Raw genomic sequence first — 18,658 nt, 5'->3', positions numbered from 1 at the left:
TTCTAATCTCCATTTGGTTGAGCAAACCTCTAAATCACCTGTATAATAAAGAATATATAGCCTACTGATCTCAGAGGGTGCTTGGAGGAATCAAATAAGAAAAAGACATGGAAATGGAAATGCACTTTAAAAACTTAAAAAATGCTGTGTAAACATGAAGCAGCATATGACAATTATTTGTTTCCACAATTAAATAATTAATATTATTCCAAAATTAAATAATTAACTATTTAATTATTTCCACAGCAAATACCACTCATAGCTTAAACAGGCTCAATCATGGTGCGAATGCAAAAATCCATATTTTAAAACACTGTTTTTCACAAACCCATACTAACTACCTCCATTCCAAGAATGAGAGGAAATAATTGTAAACATATTAAGCAATTGGAGTATTAGAAACTTTCATGCCTGAACAAAGTCATACTAAGATTTCTCAATGTAATCTTCTTGCTAAATGTCAATGAAAGATAATAGCTACCATTTGTATGGCATGTTATATTTTATAAAGTACATGCATACACATTCATCCTTTTGATCCTCATAATACTATTGATTCATATATGATGCCCAATTTACAGATGAAAAGCTGAAGCTCAGAAAAATCAGTATAGTAGCTGAAGAGTTGCTGATGAGGAACTATGCTTGCACATGGTAATTATATAGAACAGATTTACAGACTCCATCAACAACTCACATTAACTTTTGGTGTAGTTGGCCACCATTATATACTTTTCTGTTGCAACAGGGAACTTACCTGAAGTCCTAGGTTTCCTCTTAGAATTAATGTAAATTAACATTTGCTTAATACCTACTAGGAGCTGGGTACTATTAGGCACCTTACATGTCTCAGGTAATCCCCATGATATATTATTACATACATATTATGAGAAACTAGAAGTTCAGAGAGATTAAGCAATTTGCCCAAGGTCAGAGAGCCAAGTATGAGTCTAGTTTTGCCCTTGAAAGCCCACAGCTTTATCTGTTCTAATTTCACCCAGGAGGGACCAACATTAGCCTCCTATTGACATGTTCAAATTCCTTCTAGAACTTTGGGTCCTCCAACACTTTACCTCTTCTAATGTACATGATCCCATTTCCTAGCATAAGTCTCACATTAGACATTGCTCTAGAGAGGTTCATCTCCTTTTTCCCATTCCCCAAATGCGTGGTTCCTATTCCACGTTCTAACTAGACTCCTGTTCTTCCACCTGAAATGCTCTCTGTCAACTTCTTCCCCATCAAATCCCACTTATCCTCCAAGGTCTGGTTCAATCCCCCTCATCCATGAACAGCTTCCCCATGACTCTATCTCATACCCTTCCTGGCTTTCCATAGCACAGGCTACTTTTACCACACCTGTGGTTCTATATTCCAGTTGTTTTGCATGCGTATTTTATTTCTACAACAAGACTGTAAATCTGCATGGGGAGAAAGTCACATGCTTCTTTGTGTCCTGGTACAGTTTCAAGCCCAACTGAATGCACGAACTCACATACACACATGCTCAGTACACTCTTGGCAAAATAGAGGGATAGTTCTTCTCTATTTGGGCCCAGCCTTCAGGACCACTTGTTTTACAAGCAGGTTTCCCATTTTTACAAAAGAAATTTCTAACACTATTACTATAAAGAAAACAGTTACAGGATACTATTTTTAATTTAGGAAGTCAGGCTAATTCTACTAAAGATGGTATTTGCAGGCCTGCTGCTGTCAAGGACTAACCAGTCCTGGCCAGATTTTCATGATGTTATGGGATTTACCTGCTTAAGATGTTCACTGAGGGCAATTCTCAAGCTGCCATTCCTTCTGTTCAACATCTCACAAGTCATGAGGGTGTAGAAGATCGCAGTGCACACCAAGGGCATACAGAAATAGAACCCGAAGAGCCACCAGTCCTTTACATCTTGGTAGAACTTCAAAGTGAAAAAAAAAAAAAGAGAAAAGGAGGAGCAGAGTCATGTCAATTAACCATGCTGTGCCTCTGGTAGCTTTAAGGTCTTTAAACTTGCAGATACATCTGTAAAATCATGCTCTCTGGTTGCAGTGATGGGTTTGGGAGTGGTCCTGAAAACTCAATTCAGTTGGAAGCTTCAGAAATTATCCTGGCTTTAAACAGCACATAAAGAAACTGCACTTACAAAAATTATCTTGACAAGGATACTTGATACTTTTCATAGATTGAAGGTTTCAACTACACAATGGAAGAGCCCTAATCAATAAAAATAATGTCCTTCTAAAGCTCATAAAACATGATTTTGAGACAAAAGAATATACATGTTTATCTTTATTTCTTGATGAACCTCAAAATTTTGTTAGCGCCTGCTTTACTTTTGACTATTGTGGTGAAAGTGTATTTAACCTGAAACAGTGAAGGTTATGAATGGCTTATCTGTGTAGCTTTGGTTAATAGGGGTTAACCCTCTGCCTGGTATGCCTGCTATGTGACCTTAAAGCCAGCCGCTTTGAACTTCAATAGCTATACTCTTCTCTCTCCTTTAATACTTACCACCTGGAAACTATTGAGGCAGCATATCTCAACTGAAGGCATATCTGGTATTATCTAACTGGGCAGGATTTATAAATACCAAGATTATTCGGTTTTACTTCTGCTTAAAGAGGAAAACTTAATACCCTATAAAAATGGAAAATGAAAAATGATATCTAAATTCTTCTTCCCACAAAATTAATCACCAACTTGGGACGAAATGCTTTTTCTTTCCTTATAGTGCTTCTTCAGATTGTTAATTTACTAAGGACAATGCAGTTCCCACAGTAAAAAAATAATCATGTTGCTCTGTAAAAAATGGGACAGTTTCTGAATATAGAAAGAGGCTAAGAGGGCTGCATTTATAACATGTCTATTAAAATAATCTAAAAATGGTTCCTAAAGACAAAAAATTTGGGGCAGGAGTTCTTGACTATTTTTATGCCGCAGACCCTTTTGGAAGTCTGGTAAAGACTATAATCCCTTCTGAGAATAATACTTTTACATGCATAAAATAAAATACATAAGATTGCAATGGAAACCAATTACATTGAAGCACAGCTATCAAAATATTAGAAATTAAATTTAGATATAGTAATATTGTGTTTATTCACAAATAACAAACCTAATGATGGTTCTAATAACTACCGAACTGTTGAAGTGTTGAAGTTCTGAAGAGCATAAATAATATTTTGAGATTATACAAGTGTTATATCATATGAAAATGTCTGCTATTTTTATTACTGAAAAAGTCATGATACTGGTAAACACTATGGTGATTTGTTGGGTACATTCATAATAGAAGGACATGATAAATTCAGTTAGAAGTTAGTGAAAATAAACATGTTGTTTCTTTTCCAACCAAGTTCACAGATCCCTGAATTCTATCCTCAGGTTAAGTGCAAACTCCCAAAGGAGTTGGTTTATTCTAAACTGCTTACACAAACATTTCCCTGTTCCCAACATACTGTAGAAAGATTTCAGTCCTGAACTTAAAAAAAGTCAGAAGCACTCTCTCTCTCTCTTTTGAAGTGCAACACAAACACTCCTTTGAGCACCCATTCTCCCTTCTTTTGTATCCTCTTTTTCCGGGTGCATTTGCTGGCTGGGTATAAATGATGCAGAAGCAGCTGCAGAGGGTCTGGAGGCTGACCCTTGAGAGGGCTGAATGGAGTCCCCTGCCCCCTCCATGGCAAAGGCCCACAGAGAAATGGATAATGCATCTCTTTGGAACTGACGTCATCAACATGGGTAGAGAGGGGCCTACCATCAGTCTAGGGTAAAGTTGAAGAGCAAGAATGGAAAAAAATAGGGGAAATAAATTTAGAAAAAGAGAACAGGACTTCAGACTTGAAATGAACTCTAAAAAATTATCTGTTCAACTCATACCCTTTACTGCAACCGTCTAGCCCGCCCATGCCTGAAGGGTAGCTACCCTTTACTTGAAAACGTCTAGATAGGAGACAGTCTTTATGAAACAGCCCATTTCATTTTGTCTGGCTCTAAGGATTAGTAAGCTCCTTCTTATAGTGAACCTCTTTTCTCTAATGTTTGCATCTGGAATATCTAGATTGCTTATTCACACTGCCCAAATTCTGACAATCTCCTACTGTCTACTTTGTTTTTCACTTTGAAGACTAACCCAGTAAGAAACTTCAATTTTAAGTTGTTAGTTTGGCAGTTTTCATGAGCACTTTTAATTTTAAAACAAGAATTTCCAAGCAGGATAACTGGTCAACTGTAAAACCATGAATTCTGTGAATTTTCCAAGTTGGGAAAGCATACCTTGAGATGTCTGTAAATAATTACATGTGGAATGTGACCTACATGAAACTTACATCAAAGCACTAAATTATACTGATTTAAGAGAAATAGTTATCCTTTTGGTTTTCCTCCTCAGTCCACATGTAACTAGTTTTGCAAAGAAAAGATGCATTTTAAATAGGTTTCCCAAAACAGTCATGTGATTAAGCTTTTCAGAAAAACATTAATATGGTCAGGTGTACTAAAAAAAGCAACAACTGAATTTGTTAAACCAAAATATTCTTTTAAAAAGTTCTACAATTTTATATTATTTGTATATTAGACATAGAAACCGTACTAATATAAGTACATGTAAGTACTACTCTCTACTTTGAATTAGTAAATCCATCTTTAAAGAATGTGAGAAATGTGCTTCTCCCCAAGTGACATAAGATAAACATCAGCACGTCTTCCAGATGGAAATTGTTGTGTTGTATTCATTATTATAAAAACAAATAACATATGTGTGTATATATATATACACACACACACACACATACACACACATACACACACACACACACATCTAGTCCCTCTTAGTAAATTTGCTTTGGTATTCTTAGTGGTTTGGTGCAGAATAACAGATGTGTCTACCATTGTGGTATAATACAAGAGTGAAAGCCAACATAACTGTTCTATTCAAGAATCTAGACACAGGTTTAACATCTGCTTTTCATGCAACTGAGGAATATTTGACAGAAGAAAGCACACTTGGCATTGTGGCGATGTCATCGAGTCTCAAGGTGGTGAAGTCTAACGGAGGCCCTCCTCCCTTCCCCAGTTAATTCCTTTGAAACGTTTAGTACCTCCATGAATTTTGATGTGGCATTGAGCATACAGGTTTTATGCTGTTCACCCCTATATTCAAAGGGTACCATGACGAAGCCAATCGCTTCAGGAATGGCCAGGATGAAGGACAGGATCCAGATGGAGACAATTTCAATGGCAGTTACCAAAGGAATCCCAATTCCCTGAACACGACTCCAGGAGGCAACTGCTCTGTACCTGAAAAAAAGGGTAATGGAACCAAGTTGTTAGGAAAATTTAAATGTATTTCAATTAAACAAAAATTGTAAGTGCTGGGAAGTTCCTCCCCATTGCCAATACCAGTAATTGTCTTTTTAGGAATTTTCTGAGTCTTGGTATGAAAACCAAGTGGGTTTTTTTTTTTTTTTTTTTTTTGAGGCAAAGTCTCGCTCTGTCTCTCAGGCTGGAGTGCAGTGGTGCCATCTCGGCTCACTGCAAGCTCTGCCTCCTGGGTTCACGCCATTCTCCTGCCTCAGCCTCCCGAGTAGCTGGGACTACAGGCACCTGCCACCACGCCCGGCTAATTATTTGTATTTTTTTTTTTAGTAGAGACGGGGTTTCACCATGCTAGCCAGGATGGTCTCGATCTCCTGACCTCGTGATCCGTCCGCCTTGGCCTCCCAAAGTGCTGGGATTACAGGAGTGAGCCACTGTGCCTGGCCGTTTTTTTTTTTTTTTTTTGAGACGGAGTCTTGCTCTGTCACCCAGGCTGCCAGGCTGGAGTTCAGCGGCAGGATCTCAGCTCACTGCAAGCTCTGCCTCCTGGGTTCACGCCATTCTGCCGCCTCAGCCTCCCGAGTAGCTGGGACTACAGGCGCCCGCCACCACACCCGGCTAATTTTGCTTTTGTATTTTTAGTAGAGATGGGGTTTCATTGTGTTAGCCAGGATGGTCTCGATCTCCTGATCTCGTGATCTGACCGCCTTGGCCTCCCAAAGTGTTGGGATTACAGGCGTGAGCCACCACACCCGGCCACAAGTGGGGCTTTTAAGAGTTCCACCCATTTGGAAATCAACTGCGTGGCAGGCCTGAGTCTGAGGTCTTTATCTGGTCTAGTGAAATCTTAGGAGAGTTTAGAATGTGGCGGTAACAGACAGTTGTGCCTATGTTTTTTAAGCTGGGAGAGAAATTGGATGGATGGGAGGGATCATGAAAGCTGCTGGTACTTGTTATAGTAATATGTTATTCCTCTTTATAAAATAAAAAAAGAAATCTTAAAGCATTATCTATGAAGTGGGCCTAGATATCCTTGAGTGAATAACCACCACAGATATTCCATTATTTCCTCCCTTCTTATATGAGCACAGTGGGCTTGTACCAGGTGGCAGTTTTAGTAAATACCTATTTGTGGTAAATGTCAAAGAGGGATTATATCACTCCCATTATGGCCCTGTGCTAGAGCAGATAAAACTTATTTAAAGATACTTTGGTTCCTAATCTTTAGGGTTTACAATCTAACAGAAAAGAATGGTTCATACAGAGTATATAACATAAATGTGACTGAATGATTATGTCAATCAAAAAACTGATAATAAGAAATTATGCTCACCCTATTTTTTACTTCACTATTTTAGTGATAATAATCACATTTAAATGTTATGTCTAGGGAAGGTTTGGTTTAGAAATTCTATGTTCTTTGACCTGATGTGAAGGTCTAATGCTAACTGCTTTTAGACTTACTATTAAGAAGAGACCTGTGACATGGTATGGTATTTTTGTGGCCTCATTCCTGAAATTTTTGTTGCTGCCGTAATGGAAAAGAAACATTTTCTTTTTATAGTTTTCATTAGATAGTGCCAGAAGGCTGTAAAACAGACCGAATGCATTGGAGACAGGTGCTCATGGGTTTGCAGGACATGCAAAGTAATGTAGAAGATTAATCAATAAAGCCAAGGCAACATACAAGCTACCCATATCCACCAAGACAAGCCCCCATCAGTTATATTTAGTGTACTGTCTCAGTACATTTACACAGTACATCTGTGAAAACACAACTCTTAGAATTATGTTGACTGTTTCTTCACCAGAATTCCCTAGAGATGAGCATGTACAGATTTGGGTATTTTACGATGATGCCACATGGCATATTATATAGCACAATTTACTGGAGAAATGTTTTATAAAATATTTTTAGGGTAAATAAGATTTGTGCACAATACAAATCTCAAAAAAGTCCAGATTATTTCAAAATGGGATAAAATACAGCTAGGCAAACAGACCAAGAAAATCCTTTTATGATATAATCAAGATTGAATTTTAAAATTTATGGTTATTTCCATAAATTGTCCAGTGGGATAAAAATCATTGTTTATTTTTCTTTGTTCCCTTGTTAAACTGGCAGCCTGATACCCAGTAAAGCTAAGAGGAATGGAGACAGGATGTCTATATCCCAAGGCTTTCAATGGAGTTACATCTATTTCTTCTTCCCTTCTTCCCTTCTCTCAAGTTGTTTACCAGGGAAGGTGATTTAAATAAAACACCCTATTTCATTAGAGAGTAAGAAAACCTGATTTCCTTGCCAGGATTTGGGGTGAAAAGTGGCTTAAGGAATAAAATATGGTCAACATGTTCTTATGATGAACATGTTCACAGACCAACTTCATTTTTATAAAGCGCCATGAGTTCCCAGAATATTACACATCCATAATCCAATGTAAATTCAACATTCACAAATAAGTAGAAGTCATTTTTAGAGTCTAGTTTAGCAAATAATTCATGATCAGTCTGCTCCTTCATTAACCCACTCACTGAAAATTAGAATATTTTCCATTTATAATCACACAGATCTCGATAACATCTCCATGAGATAAGGGGAAAACAACCATAAGAACAATTAGAAACAATCATTTGTGATAATGGAGGTGGGGAAAAGTATGGAAACCATGAAACACTGGATGTTTCAAAACTGATTTCTATTTGGAATATAATGGCACAACACACTGACACACAAATATGCTTTTCTCATGAGGTGCGATTATAAACAGCCTTCCATCTAGTCAGTATGTATATACATCTCTCTCTGTATATCCATGACATCTTCAGTTGTCATGGAAAATCTGCAAGTGTAGATTCCACCACTGACAACTGCTGTTCCAGAAAGAATCCCTCCTCTCTGAAATGCTTTCTTCACTTGGTTTCCACCACAATCTCCCAGTTTTCCTTCTGACTTACTGGCCATTCCTTCTCATTTACCTGGCTGGACCCCGCTTTCTCCACAAATTCTTAGTATTGGATTTGTCTGAGGGCTTAGTGCTCAGACGTTTTTTCTATCTATGCGCTCTCCTTTGGTGATCTCATCTAGTCTCGTGGCTTTAGTGTCATTTAACTATCCATCTAGCGGTAATTCCTAAATTTATACCTCTAGCCTGGTGCCTCACCTTTAACTCTAGACTTGTACCTCCAACTGCCTACTTGCGAGCTCCACTAGGACACCTAACAGGCATCTAAACACTCCCAAATCAGACTCCTTGTCTTCCTTGCGGCTAAACCTTTCTGCAGTTTTTCCCGTCTCTGGCCCCAAACATTGGGTTAGATTTCACTCCTCTTCCACCACACATCCAATCCTTCAGCAAATCTTGCAACAACTTCCTTCAAGATATATCCAAATGCAACCACTTTTCACCATCGTACCTGTTATCGCAGTGCCTTGATGATTGCCATAGCTTCCTAACTGATCTTCCTATGTCCACCTTGCTTTGCCACAGCCTCGTCTGAACATAGCAACTGGAGTGAGGCTGTTACGTCAGACCATAGCACCCTCTGCTCCAAACCCCCCAGTGGCTTCCCACCCCTGTGAGAATGCCTACAGGTGTCCTCAGAGCTGCTTCCTCACTTCCTTCCGATCTTTACTCAATTGCAGTTTTTCACAGAAGCCTTCCCTGGAGACCCTACTTAAGTTTGCCAACTCCCCCTCCAGAATTGTCTCTCTCACCCTGATTCATTTTTCCCCATAGCACTACAATGTGACCAACAATGTTCTATTTATTTATTTGGTTTATCATCTATGCTTTCCCCTCTCCTTTAGAATATAAGTTCCCAGCCGGGTACGATGGTTTATGCCTGCAATCCCAGCACTTTGGAAGGCTGAGGGGGGTGATCGCTTGACACCCTGGGCAACATGGTGAAATTCCATCTCTACAAAAATACGAAAATTAGCCAGGCATGGTGGTGCATGCCTATAGTCCCAGCTACTTGGGAGGCTGGGGTGGGAGGATCCCCTGAGCCCAGGGAGGTTGAGCCTGCAGCGATCCCTGATCATGGCACTGCACTCCAGCCTGGGTGACAGAGTAAGACCCTGTCTGAAAAAAAAAAAAAAAAAAAGAAAGAAAGAAAGAAAAGAAAAAAGTGAAGAAAAGCATATAAGCTTCATAAAGGCTGACATTTTGTATGTTGGTCACAATACCTAGAACAAGTGCCAAATAAATACCTGTTGAATGAAGTGTCTTTTTGTTGGCGTTTTCATGCCTGTTACCACGCATGTACCTTACCTCACCTTAATTGGCCAGGGAATTCTTAATCTCTAGGGAATTCTGGTGAAGAATCAGTCAGCATAATTCTAAGAGTTATGTTTACACAGATGTACTGTGTAACCTTACCTTACCTTAATTGGCTAAAGCTAATAGCACACTACATTCTGATCATTTTCCTATTTTTCAAGCTAGCCATGAATTAGGCCACAGATTAAAAGCTAATACTTTTAGAGGACCAGATTCAATAATTTAAAGGAGGGATCTATGGGCTGATCTTTCTGCCCCATATGTTCCAGTTGGGAACCTGAGAGCTGGCATCTTGTCGCATCCTCTGCCTGGTCTCCAGTGAACCTGGGGCGTCTGGACCATGGCTCAGGGCTGCCAACTCCCGGTAGAGCCTTTTCGCATTATATCACCTTGTACCCTGTCATGTGATAGGCCAAAATAAAAGTATAAAATATATATTTTATTCATGTAAAGATGTTTGTTAGTGCGTGTGCCTATAAATAGATTTTTACATGTTATTAGGGCCAGAGGCATTTAATGCATGTTTATTGAATCTTGAAGGTGTGGTCTGGGATAGTCATTAAGTTTAAAAATGTTTATTCGTGAAAGAACTTTAAAACATTATAAAATAAAACAAATTAAAAAGATACCACTTCGACAAAATCTATTTTTTTATTCTTTTCTTGTTTTGATTCTCACAGGCATAGTTTGAATAGACTATAATCATATGACTCACAATTTTTAAATTTTAGCTTTATTTACATTAAAAATACTCTCCTATGTTTCTACATGGGTATGGCCCTTATCGATTTAATGGCTACACAGTATAACAAGATTTTGATATAATTTACTGGAATCTTTTTTCTATGTTCACATCATTTCTAGTGTTTCACAGCTGTGAATAAGACACCTATAAGCTTGTTTGTACACATAATTTTTTTTCTCTTTCTGAATGATTTTTCTGGATTAATTATCTTGAGTGGGATTACTGGATCAGGGAATAAATAGGTGGCTGAAGTGCCTTAAGAAAGAAGTTTCTACCAAGTGCCTGTTAATGAATGCTTGCCTGTGTTAGAATTTATTATTTATTCTTATTTACCACTTCCATAAGGTACAGTGCCGCCCCTATCTTTACCTCTGCACATCTTTAATTAACAGCAAACTTGATCATTTGTAATGGTTGTTAATGATTTATATCTCTCATACCATATGGAGGTTTGGAAGCTAAATGCTAGCAGGAAGAATTCTTTTTTAGAGATAGGGTCTTACTCTGTCATCCAGGCTGAAGTGCAGTGGCACAATCATAGCTGCAGCCTCCAGAACCTGTGCTCCCTTAAGGGATCCTCCTATCTCAGGCTCCCTAGTAGCTGGGACTATTGGTGCCCACCACCATGCCAGGCTAATTTTTAAAAATATTTTTTGTAGGGACAAGGATCTCGCTATGTTGCCCAGGGTAGTCTTGAATTCCTGACTTCAAGCCATCCTCCTGCTTCGGCCTCCTAAGGCTGAGCCACTGCAACTGCTTGGCCAATTCCAATTTAGAAGAGAATCAGGTGTGGTGAATTAAAAGACAGCTGCAAATGCTTTACCACTTCTTCAGTTGAGTTCTTAAATTGAGCTGGCCTGTGACTACTTTGATCAATTGAGTGTGGCTAGAATGATGTTTTGCAGTTCCAGGTCTCGCCTCTGAAAGGAGCCTTGAGCCTGCTGGAGCAAAAACAGAGAGGACCCTGAGACTACGTGGAGGGGGAGATGGGCTCTGCTGAGCTCAGACATCCAGCCGTCCCTGCCAAGGTGCCAGGCATGTGAGTGTTGGACCTCTGACACAAGCTCAGAGTCAGCTGAAGTCCACCAACCCCAGGTGAAGTGACAAGGAGCAGAAGAATTGCCCAAATTCCTGACCTTCAACATGGTGAGATATGATAAAACGGTTGTTGTTCTGAATTGCTAAGTTTTGAGGTAGTTATCAAAGAGAAATGGGGTAGCAAAATTAACCAGTTGCCTGATCTTGACAATAGAATAAGACAAAAGAACAAATAACTCAGTACGATAGTGAACAGACTCCCAAATAAGATCCTATTGCCCTAGCCAGCCTTGGACTTTGTCCAGTTCCCTGCTCATGTCTTCTGGCTCAGACCCTTCCTCTGTGTCTTCACTATTGTCATAGTGCAATAGAAAACCATAACACCAGGAAAATAAGGAGAAACCAAGTCCAACTCAAACAAAGAGGTTTTTCTGAAAACCACCTTCATGTTTATTGAGTTAGGATATACCTTTGAGAATATCACAGAGACCACTGAGCAATTATTTGAAATGATGGGTTCAAGAACTGACATCAGCTTTTCAGCCATATAAAACAAAGCTGCCTCATTAATGGATCTTTGCAACTTTTCCAAGTATCTAATAACACATCACTCTGGAACAGTTGTTAAAAGAGTTTTATCTTTTTATAGCCTTCTTCCCCAGGCAACTTTTAACAAGTTGGATCTGTACCCAGACCTTTTTACTGGTCTGACCCCATCATCATCATCTTCCACTTTAACACGACTTTGCAAAGAACAACAGTGATCCCTCCTACCCCCCTCCTGCTGCTGCTTTTTTTTTTTTTGGCCTCCAAACAAACTCAAAGTAATATATAAAACTTGTCACTTTCAGCATGTAAAAATACCTATTTTGATAGCTGGTAATGGCTGGTTATTCATTTTTGTTGGGAAAAGTTTATTCATTATAGAAGTATACTGCCTTAGAATTAAAAAGATAATTCAACAAGAAAGCTGGATAGGGGTCAAAATTTGTTTCTGAACTTCTTCAGTTCCTGATTTGTCTTTTTCTCAAATGACCAAAGATGTGAAACTAGATTTGCGGAGGAATTATTCAAAAGGTTAAACTGAGACAAGTCCGTAGTTGAAATTAGCAATGAAAGCCTATCCATTCTGGCAGAAATCATGTGCTTTCTCTCAGTCCTGTTTACCTTATTCAGATTAAAAGCTGATAGTGAGAAAGCTAGATCTTTTCTTTGATCTTACATCATTCTGTAATCATTGATTAATGAAGTAATAAAGAAATCCTATAGAACTTGGATGTAAGGTTTCTCTCATTTTCTTTCAAACAACTCTGAAATGTGAGATAATTATGTTTTTAAAATACTGTGTAAAAAAATCATGGGAACTCTTTGTCCTGGGCCATAATTTATTCAGCTCATAAAATGAAAGCAGGGATTCACAAACTGCAACAGGTTCCAAACTCCCTTTTCATTCCTTGTTTCATTTTAAAAAGTGTTTTTTATTTTTTATTCTTATTTTTTTTGTAGTAGTAGAATATAATGCAACCAAATTAAGAGTTAAAGCAAATGGAATCTTATCTTCAGGAATTAAGTGTGAATGATTCATTCTCTCGTGTGAAAGCTTTTGAAATAGAAATGTCAAATAGATTCCCTACATACAAGTCCTGAAGCTGAGGGTCAATACCAAATGAAATGTAAAAATAGTAAAGTGTGTGTCTAGGGAACAAAGAATGATTAGTTTATTTTCAAGGAAAAACCTTTTGGATTAAGGCTGATTTTTGTGAGAGTGGAATTTTAAAATAGTTCATCTCCTTGATCTACAATTCAGATCAAATCTTAATGAGATAGATTCTTGGCATCATGTTTTCTTACTTTCTTTTCTTTTTTTTCTTTTCCTTCCCTTCCTTCCTTCAGTCCTTCCTTTCTTTTTAACTAAGAATGACTCACATTTCATTTGATACACAACTATTTATCGTGATGGAACATCTTATTTCTTTTTCTTCATGCATGAGATGAAGAGAGGAGGTGGTATGGGTGAGGTGACCCGACACTAGATATAGGAATCTATGACCTAACTTTCCCACTATCTCCCCGACTCAACACTGGGCATGATTGAAGCTCCGCATGATGCTCCGAGATCCCCCCAAGGAAGAAAGAGGAGGCAGAACAAAAAAGTGAGGAGGAACCAGCTCTGCCCCCTGGGCCTGTGGGAGGAGTGACAATTTTTCCCAGCTTATTACTTTTTTTTTTTAAGTTTTATGAATGTTTAATCCGAAGGTTTTAAAATACTATATCTTAAAATACATTTATAATTTTATCCAGCATTTCTACCATTCTTTTAAAGTTCAGAAGGGTCTTCCTTCCCTTTCCAGAGATCAAAAAGATAGTCTATTTTCTTCTGCTCCTTTATGGTATAAACAAAAATAAAATTCTAAGCCCCTCAAATGACTGAATGGACCCCTCCTCTTGGCCAAGGGGATTTCAAAGAAACCTAAAATACGAGTTCAGGCCATGATGGGAAGGGGATGTCGGACCTGCCTCTTCATACTTTCCTCTCTTTGGAATTTAGGCACAACAGGCCAGCATTAACGTTAGAACAGATCTTAAGACTAACAAAACAGGACGGGCGCGGTGGCTCATGCCTGTAATCCCAGCACTTTGGGAGGCCGAGGCGGGTGGATCAGGAGATCAGGAGATCGAAACCATCCTGGCTAACACGGTGAAACCCCGTCTCTACTAAAAATACAAAAAATAAGCCAGGCGTGGTGGTGGGCACCTGTAGTCCCAGCTACTCCGGAAGCTGAGGCAGGAGAATGGCGAGAACCTGGGAGGCGGAGCTTGCAGTGAGCCGAGATCAAGCCACTGCACTCTAGCCTGGGCCACAGAGCAAGACTCCATCTCAAAAAAAAAAAAAAAAACCTAACAAAACAGACTCTCTGTAGCAGTGACATACCAAATCCCAAGCACACTCTAGTATAGCATCACATGACAGAGAGAAGGCCCTGAAAGAAATAGAAGTATTTCACTCCAAAATATATTTCTTTGACTTATTTTGAAATGGCCCTGTATAGGCATCTCTTGTGGAGAAAATTTACATTCTGTAGATAATTCCTTTCCATTTCCAGGTCTTTTCCTGATCCAGGAGAGATTTAACTAAGAGTCTGGCACCTTTTAAGATCTGATAAGAGGCATTTACTATCTATTCTCATACTACCTGGAGGCTTCATCTACATAGAACCTTGGCTTCCACAACCCCCTTATCCTAACCCCAAGCACTTCTTGTCAGCATTTGCTGACTTCAAATCTTTAGACAAAACTTAACTCTTTCAACTAAATGCCAGTCAGGAAATCTTTGAATCCACCTGTGACCTGGAAGCACCACCCTGCCCTCCTCACCCAACCTCCATTTCAAGATGTCCCATGTTTCCAGGCCAAACCACTGTAAACCTTACATGTATGGGTTTATGTTTTTGCCTGTAACTTCTGTCTCCCTAAAATGTATAAAATTAAACTGTAACTCAACAACCTTGGGCACAGGTTCTCGGGACTTCCTGAGGCTGTGTCACGGGTCATGGTCTTCACATTTGGTTCAGAATACATCTCTTCAACTATTGTTCAGAGTTTGGCTTTCTTCATCAACAATGGTTTGAGTTTTTATGTGCTTGAGTATAGTGGTTAAGAATGCAGACTACCAACATTTGATTAGTGGCTCCAGCACTTAGTAGCCATGCTGACTTGGTTAATCTCTTTCAACCTCAGCTTCCCTATCTGTAAAGTGGAGATAACACACCAACTATCACAGTTACATAAACAAATTTTTTTTTTTTTTTTTTGAGACAGAGTCTCACTCCATCCCCCAGCCTGGAGTGCAGCTGCTGTTGTCTAATCTCGGCTCACTGCAACTTCCACCTCCCGGGTTCAGTGATTCTTGTGCCTTAGCCTCCCAAGCAGCTGGGACTATAGATGCCTACCAGCATGGCTGGCTAATTTTTGTATTATTTGTAGAGATGGGGTTTCACCTGTTGGGCAGCCTGGTCTTGACCTCCTGGCTTCAAGTGATCTGCCCACCTTGGCCTCACAAAGTGCTGGGATTACAGGCATGAGCCACCTCACCCAGCCCTAAACTAATTTTTGTAAAGTATTTTCAATAGGGCCTAACACTTAGTAATATTCAATAAATGGTAATAATTATAAATATTATTATTGATACGTACAGAAGACTTTAACATGCTTTTTCCCTCAGATGGCTAAATAGCATAATTTATTGATAAATCTTTCCTCCCCCGATTATATTCAAAGTGATTTCAGCCTATATTATTAATACATTCTTGTGTATTCCAGCACCTGAGTCGAGTTTTCCCACTGATTCGTCAGTGTGTTCATGGGTTTGCATTACATTGTTTAAAACATTGTAGCTTTATAGCATTTAAAATGACCATATAGGCCACTGCATTCTAGTCCGGGTGACAGAGCAAGACCCTGTATTTTAATAAAAAGAAAAATCATATAGGAAGAACATGTGTGTAGGACACATTGTTCTTTTTTCAAAATGTCATGATTATTTTCCCATTTCTTTTCTCTACATGAATTTTAGAGTTATAACTAAAAAATTTAATTAGATATTATAATGAAAATACATGGTTACATCTCTGAAAGAAATGTAACTTGATATGCAGCTTGATGAATACAGGAAAAATTTTACTTGTATTAGCAATGTAATAGGTGCAATTTAATGCTTTTAATTTTTAGATAACATAACATTTTGAATGAAAGAAGAAATGATGTTGGGATGCTGGCAGTGGGAACATCAGAGTGAGAATTTATTAGTGAATCAAATCCACATCATAAGTGTTTATTCAGCTTTTTATGGTCTAAGGTACCATGATCTCGAGATTATACAGTGGCCACCTATGGTATGTAAGTGTTTTTATGCAGCAGCCTTTAACATCTAATATAATGTAAGTGTAACCCAAAGAGACCCTAGACTTTCCTACAAATCACTGAAGGGTCTTATTAATAGATGATAAAATTATTTCTGATCTTTGTGTTTACCATTGCAATGGGAACATTTTTGTCAAAGGTATGATTGTGTTTTAAATTACTAATGAAATTATTTTTTGTGTTTTATTTTTAATAATACATTTTTATTTTGTGTTTCACAGTTATAGTCATTTATTTATTTATTTATTCCTGGGCTCAGGTGATTCTCCCACCTTAGCCTCCTGAATAGCTGGGACTACAGGCATGCATCACCATGTCCAGCTAATTTTTTGTATTTTTGGTAGAGATGGGGTTTTCCTATGTTACTCAGACTAGTTTCAAACTCCTGGGCTCAAGAAGTCAGCCCACCTTGGCCTCCTAAAGTGCTAGGATTACAGGTGTGAGCCACCGTGCCCAGCTGACATAAATTTATATCAAGGATACCATTCTAATTTTCTAATTGCTGATTGAATGCACATTTTTATGTTTTAACAGTAACAATTTTTGTCCTAACAATAATTATAAATGTAAAATAACAGAATATCTGTAAACTCTTTAATGTTCTTTAGAAGAGTGAGACTTTTATTTCTATAATGAGGAGACTCAGGTTCCCTGATAAAGTGATTGTCAGGGAATGAGTTAGAATGAAAACCTCTTCTAAATTGTATGTAGGCTAATTAAATAGGCCATTATACACCACTTGTGTGAGATTATAGTAAATATAACAGAGTGCCACAGAATATGTTATAAAGTTCCTAATTTCATTCTTATAATTGCTGCTATGAAAACCAGAAGGTAAAGAAAATACCATCTAGAAGTTCACAGAATTCAGAAGGGCTTCTTTAGAGAACGCTTAACAATCATGCATGCGGATTCTGGAAAGACTTCGGGACATTTGATGGAGTTTTCAGAATTGGATAAAGGGATGCTTCTGGTGTTGCACTCTTTTTAAAACTTATGAAACATTTCAGTCTTTCAAAAAGGCAGGGTGAAGAACATAGCAATATGGTGCACTTACCTCTCACTCAATTAATTAAACATTACAGATATAATTGAACAGTATCTTTTTTTATGATAAATTTACCAGGTGAAATATAGGATTTGCATATCCTGGAATCTCCTTTTCACAAAGTTTATTCCATCTAATATGTTAATTTTCACTTTATTGCCAAAAGGGCGTCAAATGGGTATTCTTGATAAAATGCTCTAGGTACATGATTGTCTGAGCCAAAGATGGCTAATAATCAGCAAATGTGGAAGGCAATTCTAAACAGCAAAGGCAAGATGGTTAATGCTTTAATTCACTTGAAGCTAATCAACAGCTGTCCTGGGCACCAATTCTCTTGACTTTTCTTCTTTTTGAGAAAAATGCTTTTCTAAGCCCAGCCAAAGAGCAAAGGGAAAGAACCACATTACCTGTCAACACTAAGAGCGCAGAGGTTGAGGACGGTGATCCCCACCGAGGACTTCTGCAAAAAGGGGAACAGCTTGCAAAGAAATACGCCAAAGTCATTGTGATCAAAAGGCCAGCGCCCAGCCAGCAGCTGAAAGAAGGAGACACAGTAGTAAGAAATGGTAGAGCTGGCACGGAGCATGTGGGCACTTACAGTTTTAGTTATGCGTCCCAACTTCTAAATTTTATTCACAGTGCTTTTCAGTTAGCACTGTAGCAAAAGAGTATTACAATTGTTATTTTTTTCTTTTGTATTTTAAAGCCTCAGCAATTTTTAGTCTGGAAAGATATAGAGATATAATTTATTATTATTAATATGTAGTAACATGAATATATTGTGATATATATTTAATACATAAAATTAATATAGTGTATTAATATAATACATACTTATATATTAAATATATTATAGTTATATAATACAATTTAATAACAGAAGAGATGTGCCTTTGATCTCACATCAACTAGTCATGCTGCCTACTTTTCAAACAGTAGTAAAAGTTTGGGATTTTGGGAGACAGCTCAACCGAGAAGCAGACAGTGGTTTTTTATCTGTGCTTACTAAACCATGAGTAAAGCAAATAATTTCAACTACTGGAATTGGCAGATTATATTGTCGCTGAAATTAAGAATGAAAGGTTAGGGAGAATACTGGAAAAAAACAAAGTGGTGTAGAAGCTACTAATTTTGGCAGCTAGCTAACACCTAAAGCCACTTTGAACTTACATTTTCCTCTGTGCTTAAGGGGCTGACTCTGCTTCAGTAGATGTGATGTAAGTGGCTTTTCTCTATTTAGGCTCAAACTTCCCCTTACTATACAGAAAAATGTGGTTACCTTGATCTGTTGGTATCACATGCAGAAAAATCTG

At 38.2% G+C, this 18,658-nt stretch overlaps 1 protein-coding gene across 1 annotated transcript in view; it reads right to left on the bottom strand.

Moving 5' to 3' along the window:
- Window positions 1-18,658, bottom strand: part of EDNRA (endothelin receptor type A) — a 65,872-nt gene that overhangs the window by 7,160 nt on the left and 40,054 nt on the right. The window contains exons 3-5 of the mRNA XM_034959222.3: window positions 17,753-17,880; window positions 5,098-5,296; window positions 1,764-1,916 (exon numbers count right to left, since the gene is read on the bottom strand). Coding sequence (XP_034815113.1) covers window positions 1,764-1,916; window positions 5,098-5,296; window positions 17,753-17,880 — 480 coding nt within the window. The remainder of the gene's footprint in view (window positions 1-1,763; window positions 1,917-5,097; window positions 5,297-17,752; window positions 17,881-18,658) is intronic.

This window comes from Pan paniscus, chromosome 3 (assembly GCF_029289425.2).
Source record: "Pan paniscus chromosome 3, NHGRI_mPanPan1-v2.0_pri, whole genome shotgun sequence".
Classification (NCBI taxonomy): Eukaryota; Metazoa; Chordata; class Mammalia; order Primates; family Hominidae; genus Pan; species Pan paniscus.
The sequence above is the reverse complement of the archived record's forward strand: the minus strand, read 5'-3'. Positions and strand labels throughout refer to the sequence as shown.